A 21,659-nucleotide genomic window follows, 5' to 3' on the forward strand; every position below is an offset into this window, starting at 1 on the left:
GTGTATGCACAAATGAGCGCGAATCACGTGAAATCGCATTTATGGTAGGGAATTGTGGGTCACGTGGTGACTATGCGACATGGTTGCAGACTGCATTATGCAGGACCCGTGCATGTGGCTCGCGGATGGTCTGAGAGCCAACTCTAAGATTTAACCTTAAACCAGGATATGATTAAGGTATGATGCAACAGGGGTTTGAATGAAGCTTTAGAGGTAACGCGAAGCGTATCCTACGTAAAACAACAACAACAACAGCTAACGCATAATTGCCGTTTTGAGGAGACTGAAGTGAACTATACCCATGGAATCTTCAATCACAACTCTCAGGGGCTCTAGAATGTAACCTATATAAAGTAATTTCTCCTTCGTCCTCCATCCGCAGAAATATGTTTGGTAGTATCGATAAAAATGTATATTCCGAGCCCCGGCTTTGCGCTATCTCAACCCCCTTTCTGGACCGAGACCCAGCTTAAGCTGCGCCAACGCAACCTTGCTGCGCCCATGTAGATCAATGGAGACCCCACCGTTACGCGAAACGAACCCGCTGGCCAACGCATCAATTCCCGCATCGAAACCATACAGAACCAACTTCAGACAGCGCGCACGCAACGTGCGCGAGTTCAACGGGCGCAGAAATTGCGGCGCAAACCCGTCATCGCCGCCCTCCTCGGACGTGTAGCAATCCTCATCCTTCCCGTCCATCTCGTCGTCATCCTGCAACACGTTACCCACAGACGGCGAGCGATTGCTGATGGTGGGGTTCTCGTTCCAGGTGAGGTTTATGACAACCCATACGACTGCGAGCTTCGCTTCAGCACCGCCGGCTGAGAGAATGTCACGGAGGGCCCGCATGAGCGGCTCGTACTGCACAATGCTGTTCTGCATTTGGTCACTGGACGCTGCGAAGTGGACCATGAGGAAGGTGATAGCCACGATTATGCGCGAATGAACGGGGTCGGCTGCCAGGGGTTGTGCCTGTGACTCCCCAAGATGCTCTTGCATCTTTCTCGTGCAAAACTCCAAGAAAGTCCCTTTCCCTTGGGGATACGCCCTGTATGACTGGACAATCCTAGCCGCAAACACTGGTGAATTACTCGAGAGATTCCGAAGAATATTAAACGCCTGCTCTTGCACCTGGAGGCTCCGCGGCTGGTCACAGAGCTTAAAAATCATATGAAGATTCACCTTATTCGCGATAGTGTCCCGGTGCGCGCGGCTGTTGATGCTGACGGAGCCGATAGACGGCCGCCTGCCAGCAGAGCCCATGGGCGATGTGTTGATGGAGTTTGTGGAGTTTTCATTATAGAGGATATTGCCGATGGCAGACAACGAGTTCAATTTGTACACCTCGTTTAAACCGCGAAACTCATCCTCCGCCATTCCGTAGCGCGTGCATGCAGATTCTGACACTGCTATGGCTTTCTTGACAAACTCGTTGAGGAGGTTGAAGATATCAAGGCTGAGGAGCGTAACTCGGATAGACGAGTAGTCCAATACGGAGTTTGCCACAAACCCGAGAAGCACTGATTTGATGAGCGCATCATTCTTGATGAGCAACGCAGCTTCCTTGTTGCGTTCGAGAATGTGGAATGGAACGGAAGAGAAGCCATCTGGGTGGTCCTGACCCCAGGGGAAACCAGTGGTGATACTCTCAGTCTCTATGGTGCCATTTTCAGCTTTGCAAGTTTTCTCCCCGTCTATGAAGCCCTCGGATGCCTGACCACGCTCTGCGAACAGCTTCCCCTCGGAAATAAGCAGCTCATTACGCACGGTGGCCAACTTCGTTTGAAGATCCATCTTAAGCACCTCCACAACTATCCCGCACACGTCCAAGTCCACAAAAAACGTGCGGAGCAACGACACCGACCGTGAGAGCGCCTTGAGCAACCCCACGGCGTGAAGCGTAAGCTCGCATGTCGCAAGAAGAGTGTCGGAGTGCACCGAATCGCCCCATTTGCCCGCCTGGACTGCCCGCAAGTTCTCCAAGTGAAGCCGGAGAATTCGCTTAAGAATATGCTTCAAGTCTTTTTGGTTCGAGACGGCACCGTCGGGGCCCGCGATCTTGACCGTTTCCATGCGGTGTTCCTCGTTCGTCGTACAGAGCGTTGCGAGGAGCTGGAAGCAGTCACTAAGGTGACGGAACGCGTCACCCTTGCTGTATGCAGGTGTCTTTGTCGAGCCCTCCACCACCGCGTAGCATGCGGTGATGATCCACTCAAGCTTAGAGATGAGCCCATACTTTGACAGCGTGAGCGTATACGCATCCTCCAGCCGCGCGAGACTGTTGAGCAAGCCAAGCGGCGTGAGTTCCGTGCGACGTGGCCCCGCGTAGTAGCTGTCGATGGCATCAGTCAACACCGGCACCAACTTCTCGTGAGTTACCGCCACCTCAGGGGACTCGGCCTGGTCCAAGTTGTTGGTGTAGACAATAACAAAGTGACTAGCTACGAGCCGGAGCTCCATGTCGCGGTGGCGGATCAACGAGAAGACAACAAACAAGAGCGGCCGCGGCACCGCGTGGAGACGCGCTGCAACGGCGTGGCGCGCGAGTGCCGGAGCGCCTGCAAGAAGGTGTGCAGCAGCCGCGAGCAACCGGCAGAGGAGCGAGCTGTTCTGCGGTGTGTGTAAGTACTCCGGTGTGTTGTGCGACGTGAGAAACGTGTTGTAGTAGGCGGTGCTGTACTGCGCGCGGAGCACCGCAAAGATGGGGCGCGTCTCGGCGCAGAGCGCGCGTAGGAGTGTCGGGAAAAGCACCAGCTGCTGGTCGAGGTTGTTGTTAGAAAGGTAGGTTGTTAGGCTAAGGGTATTGAGGATAAGGGAAGTAGGGGACCGGGACCGGTGGGGGGTATCAATCTGGTCAGCAACTGGGGTAAGGGTGGTGTGGATGATTTGGAGAAGGGACTGGGTCAGTCGGGTGGGGATATCAAGTACTGCCGTTCGTTTAAACCGCAAGAGCGTCAAAATGGACGCAAAATTTGTTTCAATGAGGTTCGTATGGATAAAGCTGATATGGAGCAAGATGCCCACTACATTGCTGTCCATCATTTGACGCCAGAAGTGGGCCAAACTGTCCTTTGTGAGCGTATCCTGGAGAATCAGGTACCGGTCCACTGCTTCGTTATGCAAGAACACGTAGTATGAGATGAGGGTGTTGAGGATGGCAGCAGCGGCGGCTATTGTGGCGGGGCTATGACGCTTGGGATCACCCAATACGGTAAAGAGCAGAACCAACTCTGCAGAGTTCATCAAGCGCAATTTGTTTTCATGATTGCCGATCAAGTCACGTCTGAGCGCTGGAAACAGCGGGAGAGGGTCTTCCATTGGTGGTGATATGAGTAGATGGAAGGAGGAGAGTGTCATAGATAAGAAATCTGATAAAGATTAATTGAAAGGGCGTCACGGGTGTCGGTGGGTGCACGCTACCCCGCACCGGAATGCGGACTAGGATACGCTTGAACGCATACATAAAATATGTTTAGAGGAATGTTCGGAGCAGAATCTGAAAATTAGGTGGATGGCTACATAGATTTCTTTTTGCCGAAACTGGCTAGTGAAATTAGGTATAGGTCTATGAAGGGTAGCAGAATTAACGTGAATAATCCAAATAAAAGGATAAAGCTTCTACTCGATCTATACCCCGCAGATTAACATCCTAATTTACAGTCATATGGTGATAAAAGAAAAATTATGCAAATGTCTATACGTTTAAAATTCTCCCAAAGGCTACCACAAATTGTTCGGTTGTATCGCCCTCTTAGACCTATCCTTAAGATTTTAATCTAAAACCAGACATATCGTGCTGTACGTTAATACCATTAATTTTCTGGAAATTACATCAATGGGAACATCTCTGCTTCCACAGAGTGCACCGCGACCGATCCCGATGGTGGCGGAGCCTTCACCGGAACGAATCGTTCACCGTCGGAATGCGCCTCCGAGCACGGCTCCAGAGGCAGCGGTGACTCTGTGGACGAGGTTAAATACATAATCTCCATCTTTACTGGCCGCTTGGGCGGGGGAGTCACACGCCACACGCGGGAGCGCGAAAGTGGCGCCGCTGGTAGCTTCAAGTCCGACATGAGCTGATTGTAGAGACGCGGCTTGGTCACACGAAGCTTCTCCATGTCGTCCACCGGGGTGACATTGTCAGCCTGAGCTGTGAGATTATCTGCAGCACCGAGCCTCACTCGTTTCGCCCGCGTTCCTGGAATGTCCCTTCTTTCAACCTTTAGTTTGGCCGGTGGAACAGGTTCGTTGGATTTTGCTTGGCCCCTCGCCTGTAGTGACCCGTCGAAACCTTTAGCCTTGCCGCGACTTTTTGCTTGCCGTGGCTCATCGTTCAGTGCCGGCGGTGACTCACTTTCCGGTCCGCTCAAACTTTCTAAAAGTCGCCGCAAATACACCGGGTAAACCTCTACCTCCACTTCCTTTCTCCTCCGCCCGGTGGGAGTGGTCCCGATAAGCGTAGTCCCGAGGGTGCTCGCCACCTTCGCCGGAAGCACTTCCGTTTTCACCGCTGTCTTGGCCTGAGCTTTTTTCGGCTTCTGCACCTCATCCCCATTAGGATAGAATACGGTTAGTGACGACTCTTCAAATTCCTTATATGCGACATTCACCGACGTCTTGATATTTGTATGTTTCTTTTTGTAACCTGATTCCATCGTCTCCACCTCTTCCTCTTCTTCCTCTTCCTCCTCTTCTTCTTCCTCTTCCTTAGAGGACTCTGTATCTTCATCAGTTTCAGACGGGGTGGGGCTTGCCACGGGGTCAGTGGACTTTCCTATTGTCCCACGACACTTCTGGGCCCCACAGTAGCATTCCTGAGGCGTGGCATTGGGGAACCAGTCGAAGTTGTAGTCATAAGTGATTTCCTGTCCCGGGTGAATGCCGCTGCGCCCGGCGAATAGCCCGACACGCGGCTCAGCCTTAACGTACCAGAGCTGCATCTTGGAGTTGGGATCGCACGAGTGATTGGCAAACCGGGCCAGTGAGCCCTTTCGTCCGGAGTCGATCGCGTAGCCTTTCTCCAAGGATAGAAAGTAGAAGTGCGCATCGGCGTAGAACTCGTTGAGGCGACGCTCCACCTCTGCGTGGTTGATTTTCTCGCCCGTGTACTCAACGATCAACTCGCCGGGAGCAAACGCGCGTGTCGCCCGAAGCCCATTGCCCTTCTGGCCCATCGCCACGACCTCGAAGCCCTTCGCGTAGCGCTGCTCCTCACGCTTGCTCTGAAGCTTTTTCGTCTGAAACGCGCGATTGCCACAGTCGTACGCACCGAGGCGACAGCTCGTCTCGTCGCACTCGTCCTGCTGGAGGCGGTTCAAGCAATCCTCGCCACAGGCCTCGCCGCAGGCGCAGACCCCGTGGTCGCCGGGACTTCGGAACTTTACTGGGGCCAGGCCCCACACATTTCGCACGAGCTCCTTCCACCGTACCACCTTCCGCTCTTTTCCCACTGTCGGACAATACACGGAGTACGGAATTAGTGACTCGCGCTTAGCAAAACACAGCGGGCCGGGAAGCAAAACCTTGTACTTTTTGTGTTTCTTGATGCAGTTAAGGCCTTCCGTAACCCACTGCTTGGTCAAGTTTTGCATGGGTTCTGGTTCAGCCTCGGATTCGAGGTCCGAGAAATCTGATTCCGAGGGATCATCCTCTTCCTCTTCCTCGGTTTCGGAGTCTGGGGGAAAGTAATCAGACCCGATATCATCATTGGTGTAGACAAGCTTGGCGGTGCCAATGTGTCTGGCGTGGGGTGTGGCCTTTATCGCCTGGACCGCGTGGATCAAGGCTCTTGCCCCGACGAGACGGGGCACGGGTGCGGTCGCGAGAAAGTCCACCACGTCGCTCTCGACGCGGCGGTGGCTCTGAAGCCGCGAAGTTCGCTGTGGCATGTCGCTCTCGACACGACGCCTAGTTCGTTGTGGAGGCATGTATGTGGATGGTAAGCGTGTAATCAGGCTATGGTTTAGGCAAAGAAATAGATTCGCCGCGAAATCGCGTCCTGTGACAGCGATCGCCCAGTATGCACGGGGCAGACCGCGCAGCGGCAGAGACGAATGACCGCGCAAAAGAGCCGGAAGTACGACCCAGGGTAGCTATGTGTGGGTGTTTTTCTGGGGGGTCCGTCTGGTTTTATTTGGTTAATAGAGACCTTGAAATTGGGAAGCTTCTGACCGAAAAAGAATATGGTATGGCCGTGTTAATCCTGATTGAGATCGAGCGAGAGTCTGATACTTGTCGGCGACAGAAAACAATATACCTGCCTACCAATAACGTATGATCTACAGACTAAGGATGATGCAGTGGACTCGGATACTCTGGGCAAATCTACGTAGTGGTATTCTCCCGGGGATAATTCCTAGTAAGTGAGCCCACGAAGAAAAAGCAGATATATAAATCAAACCCGTAACTTTGAGCCTGAGTGGTGTGCTCAGAGACGGAACTACTGGGCAGTCCTGAACCAGAAGTGGGTGCAGTATAGAAAAGAATAATTATGGACTAAAAAGACATTTGAAATTGATTTTTAGCGACTTTTAAATCCAATCTTAAATAACAGCGAGAGGAGGACCAAAACTCTAAGCAAATATGGAGTTTAGAGATCTCGTCTATTTGTAGCAGGGTCCTCATAGCCAAAGTAGAGATGACGACACAAACGTCTGAGCTTGTCGAATCTTAAACGGTAATATTATATACAACCCTTGTTTGCTTTTTGAGAGAAATACATAGACGCCTTCTCCGACTGTCCAATCCTTATCCTCTCTGGTAACAGACCAAACCCGTCCAACTTTCAGGAGCTTAGCGCCTGTTGAAGTTCCAGTCAGGAGGTTATAGCCAGTAGTTGATTCACGAAATATTACCACAATCTTCCACAAGAATAAAAATATGTTTAAACTAAAAACGTTTTCTATTAACAGAAAACCACTTTATATGGTTCTCGAGACCTGCTCTGTAAGCGCAACCTCTTGGCCAGCCATATCAACGTAACCTCTCAACATGCCACGTCGATATAATCTCTAACTCCGACAGCAATAGAGCTTGCCTCTATGGCCAAGTTGGTAAGGCACCTCACTAGTAATGAGGAGATCGTCAGTTCAAATCTGTCTGGAGGCAATTCTTTTTGGTCTTTGATCCGTCGTTATTGGAAATTAATAGCACGGATTCGGAGATTGGTAGGGGCTTACAGTCAAAATGCAGTGGCTAAAGATCAAAAACGTGAGACCTAGATTGATGTTTACATTCTTCCATTTCCGTCCTAGAACAGAGACAATTAATGATGTCAGTAGGATACGTTCGGTGCTTCTGTAATAGTTTAGGATAATTTTAGAGAAATCGAAGGTGTATAATCGATAGATAAAGCATTCATCTGCCACGGCGCGGTGAAAAGAGGCAGTTTAGAAGAGATATAAACGCTTTCATTAGAACAAACCGTGGATATTATCCAATCGTCAAGGATTTTATGTCACAATGTACCAAAATTTTTTCTTCAATAGAGGTGTCCCAGGAGTCAGCCATTCCGAACCTCATTCTGAACCAGGAACGGGTTACAGATTTTAACGTATTTATTCTCACTTTCTAAGTTATAAACCACGGATTATGAAGGCCGTATATATTTCCGAGATTTCGGTCGAGGCCATAATCTGCCAGGTTAAACTCCGACCTGTTTATGGCTTCCCGAACGCGTCACTAATAGTTCTAGGTGAGGACTGAATGCAGTCACCTGCGTAAACGGATGCCCCGAGTTTGTCTTTTTATACGTCAAGTTTTGTAATTTGCAATGTACGTTCTAGCTATAACCAGAATGATTATCGGCCTGGATGGGTATGGTGTGTGGGTCTGCCCTTCGGTTGCTCTTTGAGCCTACGTCTTTCGGATAAAGGTTCCTTTCCAGGAACACCCTCCTGTTTCTATGGAGAGAAAATGAGTGGTTGCATGTCTTTTTCACTATTCTATACGGACAATATTGTCACATTTGAGGAGCTTATCGTAACAAAAATTGAGTTGAAAAAAGAGAAGGTAGTACCCGGATTCGAACCGGGGTTTATTGGATCAGAACCAACAGTGATAACCACTACACTATACAACCTTTTCTGCTAATGAAAATTAGCTCTTGTAGTGGGACTGACTCTATCGATTCGGCAAAGCACTGGAATAGGTTTCCTGTAGTTCATACATTTTAATCATACATTATTACCAAATACGTTGTCTACCGGTATTTTCCATCCATGAGAAATTCTACTAACCGAATGAAAGTCATAACTTAAAAATACTCTGGCTATAACACTATATAAGGCAATAATCTATAGATTTTTTAACAATCTGCAATTGAATGAGGTGGGCATTCCTGGCGATAAATGATATTTGGTTAACAAAAGTGAAGGCCCGTATACCTTTTTAAAGACAACTGGACCTTCCAGTAATATTGCTTTTACTTGTACTGAACCCACGTCTGAGATATTATTTAATGTTTTGAAGCACTATATGGAATTCTTCACAGGTATAACACGGTCCTATGCCATCAGATGTATACAGATTTCAACAAGTCTATAGTTATCTATCAAAGAACTCCACAATAAAGCAGCCTTATAGATTTGCAACACTTGGTGCTAGCATGGCGCATTAGTGAGCAGGTTCTTATCGCAAGCTCTTCCATTACCAGACACATATAGCAATACTTGTTCCCCTACATCTGTCAGAGTTAGAGAGTTGTTTCAGGAACCTTATGAGGTTCCAGTTGAGGCTACTAGGATTGTTTGATAATGAGTATCTGAAACTAATCCTGTCGCATAAAGCAAATGAGGCACCGAAGAAAGCTATATAAGAAAGTAGTTTTCCAGATCTAAGAATGATCTTGGTTTTAATATTATCTTTATTTTTGTGGAAGATCACGATAAGTAACTTGTGAATCAATGACTGATTACAACCCCCCGACTGGAATACCAACAGGCGCTGGAACCCTGACAACATCAGCAGAAAAGGTTGTATAGTGTAGTGGTTATCACTGTTGGTTCTGATCCAATAAACCCCGGTTCGAATCCGGGTACGACCTTTTTTTCCCATTCAAACTTAACTCCGTCTTTTATTCTTGTCAACTTTATAGAAAATTGTAATAACGGTACAACCTTGCTAATATCACATCACGATTTCCTTGTCACCACAGAAAATAATTATAGATACATATATATGTAATACGTAGACTATGCCAATAATGAATCATGTGATTTCTGTATTACAATACTAGTTTAAAGGTAAGTTTTCTTATACAACCTCCATTTACCCACAATATATCCCAGCTAAAACAAATATACCCCGAAAATCCACCCAGATAACACCCATTTGCTTTCTTTTACCGCTTATTCTATACAGTCACGACAAAGAGACTGCACCGCCACATTTATAGTGCTGGGCACGACTCCATCATTTGCTTATAGCAAATACGTTTCTCCCAAAAATACCGGATTATATTCACCATCATTCCCATAATGTCTTTCGCTAGGGAAAAACACATTGCATACATTGATGCATTGAACAAAGTAAGCAAACGTTTTTTCTTCCCGAACCTATACTAACCCCTCAGAAACAAGACGACTATGAGTACTGGCTCTCGGAGCACTTACGGATGAATGGACTCTACTGGGGACTCACCGCACTCTGCCTTATGAAATCGCCGGATACGTTGCCCCGAGACGATGTGATAGCGTTTATTCTCAGCTGCCGTGACCCCAATGGTGGATTTGGCGCCTTTCCACGCCATGACGGCCATCTTCTCTCTACGCTATCAGCTGTGCAGATGCTTGCCACGCTCGACGCCCTAGACGTGCTAGCGCCTTCAGAGGTTGACTCAATTGTAGCGTTTATTATGTCGTTGCAATTGGAAAATGGTGCTTTCCAAGGCGACTTGTTTGGTGAAGTAGACACACGCTTCGTGTACACCGCCATCAACGCTCTCTCCATCCTTGGACGGTTGACCCCTACGGTGGTGGATGGCGCTGTGGAATTCATTTCGCAGTGTGCCAACTTTGACGGAGGCTATGGGATGGTCCCAGGTGCTGAAAGCCACGCAGCGCAGGTGTTTACTTGTGTAGGAACTCTTGCGATCACCAACCGACTTGACTTGGTGGACCAGGAATTGCTAGGTTCGTGGCTCTCGGAGCGGCAGTTGCCGAATGGAGGATTGAACGGGCGGCCGGAAAAGCTCCCGGATGTGTGCTACTCTTGGTGGGTGCTCTCGTCGCTCGCCATCATTGATAAGCTCCACTGGATTGACCACGCAAAGTTATACGAGTTTATTCTCAAGTCCCAGGACGATAAGGACGGCGGAATCAGCGATCGGCCGGATAACCAGGCGGATGTCTACCATACCGTGTTTGGGATTGCTGGCTTGAGCTTGATGGGGTACGAAGACTTGGTTGAGGTGGATCCGGTGTACTGTATGCCGAAAAGTGTCACGGATGGGTTCAAGAAGTGGCCGTATGAGTAATGAATATGTAAGGTTGCATCGAGAAGTAGCTATTTTGGGAGTACAAATGACCTGCTTTGTAAGGCTGGACCTAGCTGTCGCCGCCTTGCAAGCTGATATTTACAGGTCTGTCAATAAGTGATTCGTTGTATAATCTGCCCGCAGTGTTAGAGATACGGTCATACAAGACTTTTCCAGATCCCGAAATAACTACTCAAATATCTGTTCAATGCTCCAAAGCAATGTTTGGATTGATAATATATAAATACATAGGTTATAGACGATTCACTGTACCGTAGTCGATAGATATCTACCGCTGTGGGTACCTGTAACAGCTAGCTCGACACCACTAAAGAACTCGTAATCGCGTTAAATCGTTCTTGCATCAACTTCACCTCAATCTTCAACAACTCATTATACACCGCCCCGCCATCCGCCTTCTCCACCAACTTGCTGATCGCCTGCTGGTCCAACCGCCACACCACACAGTCCGCGTCGGCGACAAACGTCACGGTTCGCGGCTTCTCGCTTACGTCGCCAAATGCAGTCAAAGGTAACACGCTAGAAGAGATGGTGGCACCTTCAAAACGATAGTCGCACTTGATCAAACCGGACTCTACGAGGAATAACGCCTGGTACGGCCCTGGCGCATACACCTCAGACTGGCCGGGAACGTGGACCCTCACAAAGAGCGGGGCTAGCGTGCTCCAGAAGGCCTCGCCCTTGGTAGAAAGACCGTGGAAGGTGGTCATGAGGAGGGGAAGGGGCGACGTGGAAGACCCGCGTGGAGGGAGATCGTGGAGGGTGCGCTTGGCAGCAGTGACAATTTGCAGGTTGCGGGGAGAGCCAGTAGGGACAGAGCCGTAGGCGAAGCCCATGGAAGTAGAGAGAGAACCGTAGCCGGAGCTGGAGGCTTCAGGGGATAGGAATTCAGCCGATAAGGCTTCGCCTCTTTGCTGGGTAACCGGGATGGACTTTGAAGCTTCGCCTCTGGCACCGCCTCTGGCAGAAACTTCGCCTCTGGCCCTAGCCTCGCTTCGGGCCCTCGCTCTCACCCGCACCGCTTCAAGAAAACAATTTTCACACCATTCCAACCCCAGGTTCAATGTCCCAAACAACTGAATCACATACTCTCCGTCCCACAACCCCGCGTCTCGCAACGCCTTGACCACCGGCCCATCCTCCACTACCGATGAGATAATCAACACCGTGTCATGCTTCTCCATCAAGTTCCGGATCCGTCTAAAGCCTTCGGCACCCGAAAAGTCAATTGACGCCACGTGGTTCATGTCCAAGATCAAGTACCGCACCGGCGACAGCTTAAAGCTCTGCTCCTCAAACCTCTCCCGGATAGTCTTCTCGACCCCGCCAATAGACCCAAAGAATAACGCACCCTGGAGCTTCACGATGCAGATCTGTTCACCCACCCGCTTCAAAAACTCTTGTTGCTTTGGATGACGAAGCACGGTAGAACGCGTCACGGTGCCGGTAAAAACCCCGGAAACTACTGGGCGCCGCGAGGCTTCCACCACAAACAGGAAGCACGCGAGGAGAATCCCGACGAGAATCCCGTAGACAAAGTCCCAGACGCCCATTACAATGACAACAGTGACAATTGTGGCGTACTCCGACGGTCTGACACGGCCCCAGGTGTCAACCAATGCCTCGACGAGAAGCTCGTAGCCCAAGAGGAAAATGAGCGCGCCAACGACACAGACGGGGATGTAGCCGATGACAACCGGGCCAGCGCACATGACCGCGGCAGTGGCAGCGGCGAGCATCACCCCTGAGAGCCGCAGATCTGCCCCGGCGCGGATGAACAAAACGGAGTTAGTGTAGACAAGGTAATTCTGGATGGAGCCACACAAGCCCAGGAGTGAGTTGGAGAGGCCATGGGCAACCAACTCGCGGTCCACATCATAGTCGTCCATCCCGATACTAACAGCGAGCGCCGGGACATTGATGGGGACGTGGAGGACACCAAAGAAGGTGAGGGCAAGCATAGTGGGGACCTGGTGGAGAACTGCTCGCCAGTGGACAAGGGAAAAGTCGTAGAGTGTGTAGAAATGATACCACGGTTCGCGGCCGGCGGGCGGGGAAAAGACCCAGCCGTTGGCTCTTGCCTGGACAAGGTCCCAAGGCCCGGCAATGATTGCCACGTGGAAGAGGAAGAACACCAGGAGAAAGAACGCGGGAAGGACCATCGCGTGGTGGTGGAACCGCCGCTGGAGGACCACCAAGATCGCCGTCAACGCGACCGGCAACGCCCATTGGAGGATCACATTTGTGGTGGCAAAGAGCTCGTGGAGAGTCTCCTTGTCAAAGTGGAAGCCACCATCGAGACGAGCGCTCACCTCCATCGCGGTGAGGAGGAGAAAAAAGCCCACACCACCAATACAGGAGATGAGCGTGTGGCGGGGGAAGTAGGCAACCAAGGAGCCGAGCCTCATCTTGCCAAGTGCGTAGAAGACAAGTCCAGTGAGAACTGACGAGAGGGCGAAGGAGACGATGGTGGTGGTGATGACCTCCGAGGGTTTCTCCGGACCGAGCTCCGCCAAAATGCCCAACGCCATGGTGTGGAAGAACGGCGTGATCTCGATCATTTCCGAACCGATGGCTGACTTGAAGGCCGACGCGCCGAGCGAGTACACGAGCTGGGAGATGACGGTAGAGACGTAGAACATGGAGAGCCCGGTGGGCTCGAGGCCCGCAAAGATGGCTTCACTGACGGGGAACATGATCATCCCGTAGGAAAGCGCGTCAAGGATATTGAGAAGGGTGCCGATGGCGACCGCAGGGGTGTAGCGGACGGGGTTAAGGATGGCGTGGTGAAAGATGGTCTGGCGGTCGAGGGAGCGGAGCGCTTCCCACTGCAAGGTTATCTTTCCTAGCGGTGAGGCTTTAGGCGGCGGGAGCGAGTGGATGTCGAGGAGAGGCAGGTCTTCCAGCTGTGATTCTCCCTGACGTGACCAATCACCAGAACGCGGCCATTCTCCCAGGGGTTTCCGCAATGCATCCTTCAGGAGAGGAATTGGCTCCTCCGGTTTGGACCGCGGTGAAAGATCGTTCTGATTGTACCTCAACCGCGGAAGCTCTTCCATCTCGTCAATGCCGATAGTAGCAAGTTCCGCGGTCTGCTCGTGGATGGAAGCACCCGAGCGGACAAAGGGCGAGCTCTGGAGAAAGCTCAGCGGTTTGAAGGAGCCCACGTGTACGTAAGAACGGCCACCGTTAAGATCACCCTGAGAGGGGTTGAGGGACTGCGAGAAGCCCTCAGCGAGAGCGCCGGAGATGGAGAGCGTGCGGTCGCGGGGATTGTAGCTGGGCATGAATGGGGGAAGTTAGAGCTATGGTAGGAGCAAAAGGAGGACGCTAGAGCGTGGAACTGTAGACTGAATCAGTGAAGACGGTGGATTGGGCTACGAAGAAATCACTGAAAATGATGGCCTTAGCAACGGAAATTGTGGCTTGAGCAGGGAAGGAACGGCGGATTTAGTTATGAATACCGAGAGTGGGTGAGAGGAATGGTGACCACTATGAAGTCTCGTACACCGCTTCTATTAACGAACCAACTTATGAGCAGCTTGCAAAAAGAGGCTGGTGATTGAATGAAATGGAGAACAGAGTAATGAGGACTTTAAATAATCAATACCGATCTTCGTGAATCGTCGCAGCAACTGTGCAGGGGGTCTAAACGGGTGTGGTAGCAAGCTGGGACTTATCTGGTGGAATCGATTGGAAAGAGATCGTATATCCAATAGGTGCGGAAACCCGATTGGGACACTAAGGATATGATAGCCGATTGGGATCACGAGTTTAGAGCCAGGGGGTTTAGGGAAGATAAATACAATGGAAGCTTAGATTACGACTATATATTATCTAAAGAATAAAAAAAATAGAGATTACGAAAAACAATAATAATAATAAGAGGCTTTGTGTTTGACCGGAATTGTATGTTAAACTAATGACTGCTGATTTTGAAAGTCCTTCTCTAATTACTAGACCTGACTCGGTTCTTCGGTTAAACTATCTCCAGGCTAAGAGAATAGAACTTATCTACGTTACGGTACACGGAAACGCCCGTGAAAACGCATCAATGTCTTCACCGCGCTTAGCTCGTTGTGGGCTGCCGTGAGCTGCGCGAATGAGGAGCGTGTGGCAGGCACGAGCGAGCTTATCAATCAGAGTCTGAGATCTCAAACATGTTTAGAATCAGCCCGGTTCACCATAAAGCGCAAATTGTTATAATAGGCATTACTTTTCCCAATGGCGTTGATAAATGGATATGCAGGTTGTAACACTATCCAACGACACTGACTATTGTGGTATTATATCAGTAAACGTAGTTGGATAAGATAACTTATAACCGATACGTATTAAGAAAAAAGAGCGTAGACATTGCAAAAGATGGAAGACCATTCATTACATGGTGAAGTAGCTTAGGGAGAATTGTATATTGTTAGTGATACGATATGCACTACAGGTAATATCTTTAACGGGCATGTATCTCACAATTGTCAATGTATCGACTCTGGGAATATATATATAGGTGTGTTTTATTTCGGTTTATAAGCATCATTTTTACGGCTCTCTGTGTACCAATTATATAAAATTCCGTTTCAATGCTAACGCTCGCCTTGGTACAAAACATGCATCAGCAAGGACCACGCCATTCCAGTAACATCTGATACAACCCTAAGTTTCCATTTAATCGGAGCAGTTTTTATAGAGTGAAAGTTATCTATAATTTTTCATTCTTAATTATTGTAGAACTACTCTACCACATAATCACTCCGCCAGAGTGCCAATCTATCACGATCTGTATGGAATACCAGCCATGTACCACGGACGTGTGCTGCCATTCGCCTCACACGACTTAGCACCGGGATCATGCACGACCTTTCCGGCCAACTCATCGCAAAAGAACTCGGGTATGTATCTTACCAAGTGCTATCTCTTTATCCAAAACCCTACACATGTCTGCTTCTCCGTTAACTTCTGCCGATAAAGCCCGCGTTTTGCGTGAGCGTCGTGCTGCAAAGATGGCCCTGGGTACCGACCGTTTACAGAAAATCTTGAACGACGGCGGTTCGCTCAAAGTGGCCAAGCCGGTCATTGAGGCCAAAAGTGTCGCCGAGGCCCCTGTTGCTGTGGCCACTGGTTCTGCCCATGATTTCCACGACGATCCAGAAACTTCCGATATTTCAGGACACACCAAGCCATCCGACACCGAGCTCATGAACCAGTTGCTCGGCAGCGTGGGCAGCGCGCCGGCGTCTGCGGCGTCTGACGATGCATTCCTTGGACTCTTTGGTAACAACCCTGAAATGGCTAAATTTTTCAGTGCGGATGCAGATGGTACGGGTGCGGGCGGTCTTTTTTCCAGTTTCATGAATCCCCAGACCGACGAGACCCCTATCGATCCGTCTGTTTCGGAAGAAGAGCGTGCGTACCAGCAACAGCTCACGGCGTTCCACAAGTATAACTTGACCCGCTACCTCTGTGTGTTTGATATAGCCAAGACCGTACTCCTCGTGCTTATGTTCGGCTGGTACTTCTTCACCACCGATGCGCCCTTCGCGTCTTCGCACAGACACGTGCGCTTCCTCACGGACGCTCCCAAAGCGCCCCAAGTGGATACGCTGCACACGTTCCACCGCTGGTTCTTGATGTTTGAGCTTGCGGTGCAGTCCACGTTGTATATCGCGTTGTCCTCCAAGTTTGACAGCGATTCCTACCAGTCTGACTCGTACTTGATGAAGGGTTTGAACTTTGCCAAGGGCTTGGGCTTTTTGAAACCGACCTTGGTGCAGAAGTTGTTCAGCGTGGTCAAGTACCAGGTGATTCTCAAGAGCTTTATGGCTGACGTGGCCGTTCTTGTAGTGCTTTTAGGGCTCTGGAGTGGGTTCTCGGGGTTGTAAGCATTCTGTATTTTTGGTTTCTCATAAAGAATCTACTGCATTATTTGATGTAAGTATTGTAAGCTGTCCAGGTGGATTGCGTCTTTGTACGTAATTGGTGGTTTCATAAGGGATCACTCTATTATTAGCATAGAACGACATAGCTAGTGTTGTTTCAGTTTAAGGAATTTCTTTATGCGTATCTGCCCAATGGCTCTAGAATTCAGTCTCCATCAGACAATTAGCTCCAGGGTTTAACCAATCGCATCGTTGACAGTTGCCTATGCTTTAAAACTAATATCAGATATTGGCACATGGTTAGAAAATTCAGAAACTAATTGGACCTACTTGGAACTTTGAGCAGGAAACTGCAAAGATGTCAAGGGACTTTCTCGCACAAACTGTGAAACCTTTCTGACCCGATAGAAACAGATAGGGATAAATTGAATATGGGCCTTGAAAGTTGACTTTCAGTCTAATATATCGAGCCCATTGGGCATACCTTAGACTGCAAAAATATAACCTATCTAGTTCCTCATACCCCTAGGGTCAAGCTCAACAATCACCTTGGAGCAGTCTTTGCTTTCAAGTGGGATATACTTGGAGGTTGAATTCCCCACCATGGACGGCTACCTCATAAAGGAGCTGCGGCTGGTTTATCTATTTAAAATCTATCAAGCTGGGAATCTTTCCCGATACCTCGACTCCTTTCTTCATGTCTAATAACATTTATTAGACAGTGTATACGATACGGTTGAGGCCTATCGTGGATGGAGTGTTCATACACCTTCCTTTGTTTCCCCAGATTTGCACGTGTGAATTTTGTATTAGTGGGGTGCCCAAAAAAAAAAATACTTAGACGTGCGTACGTCACCCTAGCCGCGTTGTTGTGCCAAGCAGAGTTGGGACGAAATATAAATACGGATCATTCTCCACTCTCAGATCTGCGCCGCATTTGCTTCCCCAGACTTTGCTTCTTCTTACTACTGCTTCCGTTACCCCCATTATTCAATACCTATCGCCTAGGTCTAATCCTTTGTTGCACCTATATTTGCCCACTCAGATTAATTCCCCGTGTACACAATGCCTCCCGATTCAGAAAGCGTGGAGTTTCGCCAGCGGGCCTCGCCAATGAAACGCTCATCGCTGTCGCTGTCATTCTCGCTTCAAGAGCGACTCTCCTTCATCGAGACAATGCTCGATCCCCTCCACACCAACCAATTGCCAGCCAAGGTTAAATCCAAGTCAAAGGAGTTTTCCAACTACGTGAAGGGATCCACCAGCAAGTTGATGAACGACGCCGACTTGGCACGCCTCAAGGCTCGCGTAGTAGGACGGGTGAGGAAGCTCGATTCACGCTTGTCCCACCACTTGAGTGCCACCATCACTGAGAAGGCCTTCTATGCCTTTGCCCTCTACTCGATCTTTGCCTGCGGGATCATCCTTACCAAATACCCGGAATGGTTCCACGTGTTCTATACCGCCATGTTTGTACTCTTGATGCCTGTGCGCTTTTACACCTATTTCAAAATGTCCTTCCAGTACTTTCTCGCCGACTTGTGCTACTTCATCAACATGTTGTTGCTTCTCTACATATGGGTCTTTCCCCAGAGTCGACACTTGTATATGACCTTGTTCTCCTTTTCTTTCGGGACGCTTAGTTGGGCAGTCATCACCTGGAGAAACTCACTTGTGTTGCATTCGATTGAGAAAACCACCTCGTCCTTCATCCACATCATGCCCCCAGTGACGCTATTTGCCATCACTCACCAAATTTCCCCAGAATTCAAACTTGACCGGTTCCCAGGTGCGGCTGCTGTTGCCGGCTCCCACTGGCACGTCACCCGCTCGTTGTTCTACACCTCTCTTTACTATCTCGTCTGGCAATCGTTTTACCACTACTTCATTACGGTGAAGAAGGCAGATAAAATCAAGGCGGGGAAGAGAGTCACGTCTTTTGAGTGGTTGCGCAAGAAGCACGCCCATAGCAAGCTTGGTATGGCGATAAACTCATTGCCCGAACCGCTTCCTGTGTTTGCGTTCATGTTCATCCAGTACTTCTACCAGATATCCACGATGGTTTTTGTGCCTCTCTGGTTCCGCTCCGACTGGCTTTGCGCTGGGTTCTTGACCTTCATCTTCATCTGGGCAAGTTTCAACGGAGCCACCTACTACATTGACGTCTTTGGGAATCGCTTGGAGAAGGAGGTGGCCCGCTTAGAGAAAGAGATCATGGAGTTGCAGGAGGAGAGTCAGCACGGAGGGTCTGTGGTTTCCAGTACCCCGTTATCGCAAACCACATCGAACTCGGAGAGTTCATGTGCGGTATATATAGGGGTCCCCTCTGACGAAAAGAATGACATCTTGCTTTAGGAGACGGGCTTTGATTGAGATGCTATGGGTGCACAGGTACTTGGAAGCTAGAAACTAAATCTCAGAATATGAAATTTTGATCCTCCTCTTAAGGGGTGGTTGTATGAAGCCATTTTGCTATTGGGAGACTGGACCTCACTATTAACTTCATCTGGGATACGTAAATAAAAGCTAGAGAAATTATTCTCATCGCTTAACCCTCCCATGTGCACCAGTCCATAGTTATAAAACAATAACCCATCTTTATGACGATAAGGATGAAATTTCGCAGGATGCTCTAGATTCTAGCAGTTACGAAGCATTTCCGACAGAGATGAGCTGGGGGCATATGATAACCACGTAACCTTTGACAATCACGCAGCCTGATTGATCGAATACCAGAACTATTTCATGGAACTAACGGTATTCTGTTAGGGTGCATGCGTAGATGCCACTTACGTCCGTGGCTTTCCCTATTCCGTTCCTTTTCTGATATGACATACTCGGAAGACCCGGTACTTACTCGGTGGTAAATACCCCTTGGGGGTGTTTTATCTGAAAGCGGGAGAAACAGACTCCATCCACCGGTGGGCCAGGACGTTTACGGGATTGGCAATGCACGGAATTATGTGCGCAGCTGCAGAATCTCACATGCTAAGGGTGGGATATGCATACATGGGATCCTCGCGATCAGTCCAACAGAGTTGAGCGGGGCTTTTCTCTATCATTATCAGCATAATAGCTTCTTCCGTCTATAACTATTGCTAGTAAATACTTATACCCCGTGATTGGCGCTGATGAAACGTTTGAGGTACGAAAGAACGTCATGAGCGACCGTTGAGGTGCGTAATCCTGCGTATGCACGTTTTCGGGCCTCAGACACAGGCCAATTCCTCGGAGAAATTGCTCCTGGACATAGCACAAGGGATTGCCGTAGATATTTCGGGACGACTTTAGCTGATAATGCACTATCAAAGTGATATTACTGGCTACACAAGCGCCGTAGATGTAAACGGTATGTCAACGCTTGAACCAGTACTCCATTGCGCTGAGGATTCGGAATGTGACCATTGACGACACCAATCTCTGTATCCATCTATCGCATAGTGCTTGGACCCCACCCCCAGTAGACATAACCCTTGGTATTTTAGAGAAATCGCCAGCGTCGCGCGAAACATTAATTGGTGTGACCTTCCCGCACCCGTTATTAAGCGATCACACTGCCGGCTGCCTGCCATTTCCACCCGGCTCCCGCCGCGCCTTGTCTGGTGCGCCACCCATGAGCCCGCGAATAAGATCCGGTGGCTAGTGCTTGGCACTTCTGCATACAATTACTCTGAGGCATTTACCATTGGCCGCAGCTGTGCTTATAGGCACAGAACTGACCCTGTGGGTTTGACCATACCCCAAGGTTTCTACTGGAACATAGGGACAGTCATCGGAACGACTGAGCCGTACCCTTCCAGTTGCGAGTTAACAGAGCCACTTAAACGTAGAGCACGCATGTAGCATTATTGGGCCCACGAACACCCTGAAAGCTTGGGGTTATATTAATAACAGTCAAATACCAAGCCACAAGGGCCGTCCAATTCGGCCAATAATGAATATAATGTAGTACTAGTTTCTTTTCCGGAAGGTTTCCAGGTGCATGCAGGTGGCTCAACTTTGTGCATGTGAGCAACACTACATGCATCTCACTCCCTAATCCTGACTGTAACCATTATGTATTCCAATCTACACCCGGTCTCCACAGCTCCGCTTCCTGCTTTGTCCATCAGCATTTCCCGTTTGGACCATCCGCGCAAATAAAGCACTCAGCTTGGAACTACCAAATACATACCCCCTTGACGATATAAAAGGTTGCTTGTTGCCAACCTTACCGCCCATCCCTCTTTCCCCCTTCCATATCACCAAAGACTATCTCTGTTTCCAACAATGCTTTCCGTATACAAGTACAGAGCCGGCATCGGTTTAGCTTCGCTTGTCACCGCTCGTCTCTCACCAACCCGACTCGTGAGATTCTATTCTGAGCCATCCCCCCACCAGCCAAAGTACGACGCCAAGTTCTACACCCAGCCGCAGTTTGATCACCCGCCATTCACCCAGGAGCAATGCGAGGCTATCCACCCAGAGCACCGTACCCCCGTGACGTTTGGGGACAAGCTTGCCGATGCGGGTATCCGCTTTGTGCGCGGCAGCTTTGACTTTGTAACCGGCTACAAGAAACCAAAGTGTGCTCAGGACGTGGAGGACGGATTCAAGGGCACTAGGTACGAAATGACCCCACTGAAGTGGCTCACCCGAGTCATTTTCTTGGAGAGCATTGCGGGAGTTCCGGGAATGGTGGCGGCGTTTATCAGACACCTCCACTCGTTGCGCTTGTTGAGACGTGACCACGCATGGATCGAGACCTTGCTTGACGAGGCGTACAACGAGAGAATGCACTTATTGACGTTCATGAAGTTGGGAAAGCCTGGATGGTTCACCAGCATGATCATATACGTCGGGCAGGGTGTCTTCTGCAATGCCTTTTTCCTCATGTACTTGATGGCCCCGAAGTACTGCCACAGATTCGTTGGCTACTTGGAAGAAGAGGCCGTGAGCACTTACACGCATTTGATCGAGCATCTTGAAATGGGGAAGTTGCCTGAGCTCGAGGCGATGCAGGTGCCGGATATTGCCATCAACTACTGGTCCGGGTTGGACAAGAACTCTAGTATGAGGGACTTGGTGTTAAGAGTGAGGGCGGACGAAGCCAAGCACAGAGAGGTCAACCACACGTTGGCGAACTTGGAGCAGAAGAGCGACAGAAACCCATTTGCCTTGGAAATTGACGAGATTAAGAAGCCACAGCCTTCTAAGGGCTTGAAGACTCACAAGGGCACCGGCTGGGACCGCAAGGACCTTATTCTTTAAACACCGTAACCTTCCCCTGGAAGTCATGCGCT

The 21,659-nt window shown here is 49.5% G+C and overlaps 8 protein-coding genes and 3 non-coding genes across 11 annotated transcripts; 6 read left to right on the top strand and 5 right to left on the bottom strand.

Annotated features, from left to right (window-relative positions):
• Window positions 1-435: 435 nt before the first annotated feature.
• On the bottom strand, window positions 436-3,360 carry BABINDRAFT_168165 (uncharacterized protein; the record flags this gene model as incomplete). The annotated part of the gene is made up of 1 exon (XM_019130570.1): window positions 436-3,360. One exon carries the CDS (start codon window positions 3,358-3,360, stop codon window positions 436-438), a length of 2,925 nt encoding a protein of 974 aa, XP_018983749.1.
• Window positions 3,361-3,679: 319 nt separating this feature from the next.
• On the bottom strand, window positions 3,680-5,933 carry BABINDRAFT_14590 (uncharacterized protein; the record flags this gene model as incomplete). Its single annotated transcript, XM_019127175.1, has 1 exon — window positions 3,680-5,933. The coding sequence occupies one exon, from the start codon at window positions 5,931-5,933 to the stop codon at window positions 3,831-3,833; it is 2,103 nt and encodes a 700-aa protein (XP_018983750.1). The 3' UTR covers window positions 3,680-3,830.
• Window positions 5,934-7,040: 1,107 nt separating this feature from the next.
• BABINDRAFT_t280 lies at window positions 7,041-7,113 on the top strand. Its single transcript has one exon. It is a non-coding gene; the product is annotated as a tRNA-Thr (tRNA).
• Window positions 7,114-8,014: 901 nt separating this feature from the next.
• BABINDRAFT_t289 lies at window positions 8,015-8,086 on the bottom strand. The gene has a single exon. It is a non-coding gene; the product is annotated as a tRNA-Gln (tRNA).
• Window positions 8,087-8,977: 891 nt separating this feature from the next.
• BABINDRAFT_t281 lies at window positions 8,978-9,049 on the top strand. Its single transcript has one exon. It is a non-coding gene; the product is annotated as a tRNA-Gln (tRNA).
• Window positions 9,050-9,482: 433 nt separating this feature from the next.
• BET2 (Rab geranylgeranyltransferase) lies at window positions 9,483-10,480 on the top strand (the record flags this gene model as incomplete). The annotated part of the gene is made up of 2 exons (XM_019131928.1): window positions 9,483-9,533; window positions 9,578-10,480. The coding sequence occupies 2 exons, from the start codon at window positions 9,483-9,485 to the stop codon at window positions 10,478-10,480; spliced, it is 954 nt and encodes a 317-aa protein (XP_018983751.1).
• Window positions 10,481-10,794: 314 nt separating this feature from the next.
• On the bottom strand, window positions 10,795-13,788 carry BABINDRAFT_172222 (uncharacterized protein; the record flags this gene model as incomplete). Its single annotated transcript, XM_019130870.1, has 3 exons — window positions 10,795-11,415; window positions 11,515-13,322; window positions 13,437-13,788. 3 exons carry the CDS (start codon window positions 13,786-13,788, stop codon window positions 10,795-10,797), a joined length of 2,781 nt encoding a protein of 926 aa, XP_018983752.1.
• Window positions 13,789-14,909: 1,121 nt separating this feature from the next.
• On the bottom strand, window positions 14,910-15,175 carry BABINDRAFT_83932 (uncharacterized protein). Its single transcript, XM_019132793.1, has one exon. The coding sequence runs from the start codon at window positions 15,108-15,110 to the stop codon at window positions 14,952-14,954; it is 159 nt and encodes a 52-aa protein (XP_018983753.1). The 5' UTR covers window positions 15,111-15,175; the 3' UTR covers window positions 14,910-14,951.
• A 232-nt stretch (window positions 15,176-15,407) lies between these two features.
• On the top strand, window positions 15,408-16,519 carry BABINDRAFT_162652 (GET complex subunit). The gene has a single exon (XM_019129462.1). It carries the CDS (start codon window positions 15,436-15,438, stop codon window positions 16,378-16,380), a length of 945 nt encoding a protein of 314 aa, XP_018983754.1. The 5' UTR covers window positions 15,408-15,435; the 3' UTR covers window positions 16,381-16,519.
• Window positions 16,520-17,553: 1,034 nt separating this feature from the next.
• On the top strand, window positions 17,554-18,812 carry BABINDRAFT_172223 (glycerophosphocholine acyltransferase; the record flags this gene model as incomplete). The annotated part of the gene is made up of 3 exons (XM_019130871.1): window positions 17,554-17,603; window positions 17,643-18,610; window positions 18,769-18,812. 3 exons carry the CDS (start codon window positions 17,554-17,556, stop codon window positions 18,810-18,812), a joined length of 1,062 nt encoding a protein of 353 aa, XP_018983755.1.
• An 862-nt stretch (window positions 18,813-19,674) lies between these two features.
• BABINDRAFT_172224 (alternative oxidase) lies at window positions 19,675-21,627 on the top strand (the record flags this gene model as incomplete). Its single annotated transcript, XM_019130872.1, has 2 exons — window positions 19,675-19,719; window positions 20,758-21,627. 2 exons carry the CDS (start codon window positions 19,675-19,677, stop codon window positions 21,625-21,627), a joined length of 915 nt encoding a protein of 304 aa, XP_018983756.1.
• Between the last annotated feature and the right edge of the window lie 32 nt (window positions 21,628-21,659).

This window comes from Babjeviella inositovora (genome assembly GCF_001661335.1).
Source record: "Babjeviella inositovora NRRL Y-12698 unplaced genomic scaffold BABINscaffold_10, whole genome shotgun sequence".
NCBI lineage: Eukaryota > Fungi > Ascomycota > Pichiomycetes > Serinales > Babjeviella > Babjeviella inositovora.

What these genes read in the sequence shown, in the direction of transcription:
- BABINDRAFT_162652 (XM_019129462.1), top strand. Translation starts at nt 15,436, where the DNA reads ATGTCTGCTTCTCCGTTAACTTCTGCCGATAAAGCCCGCGTTTTGCGT.
- BABINDRAFT_83932 (XM_019132793.1), bottom strand. Translation starts at nt 15,110, where the DNA reads ATGTTTTGTACCAAGGCGAGCGTTAGCATTGAAACGGAATTTTATATA.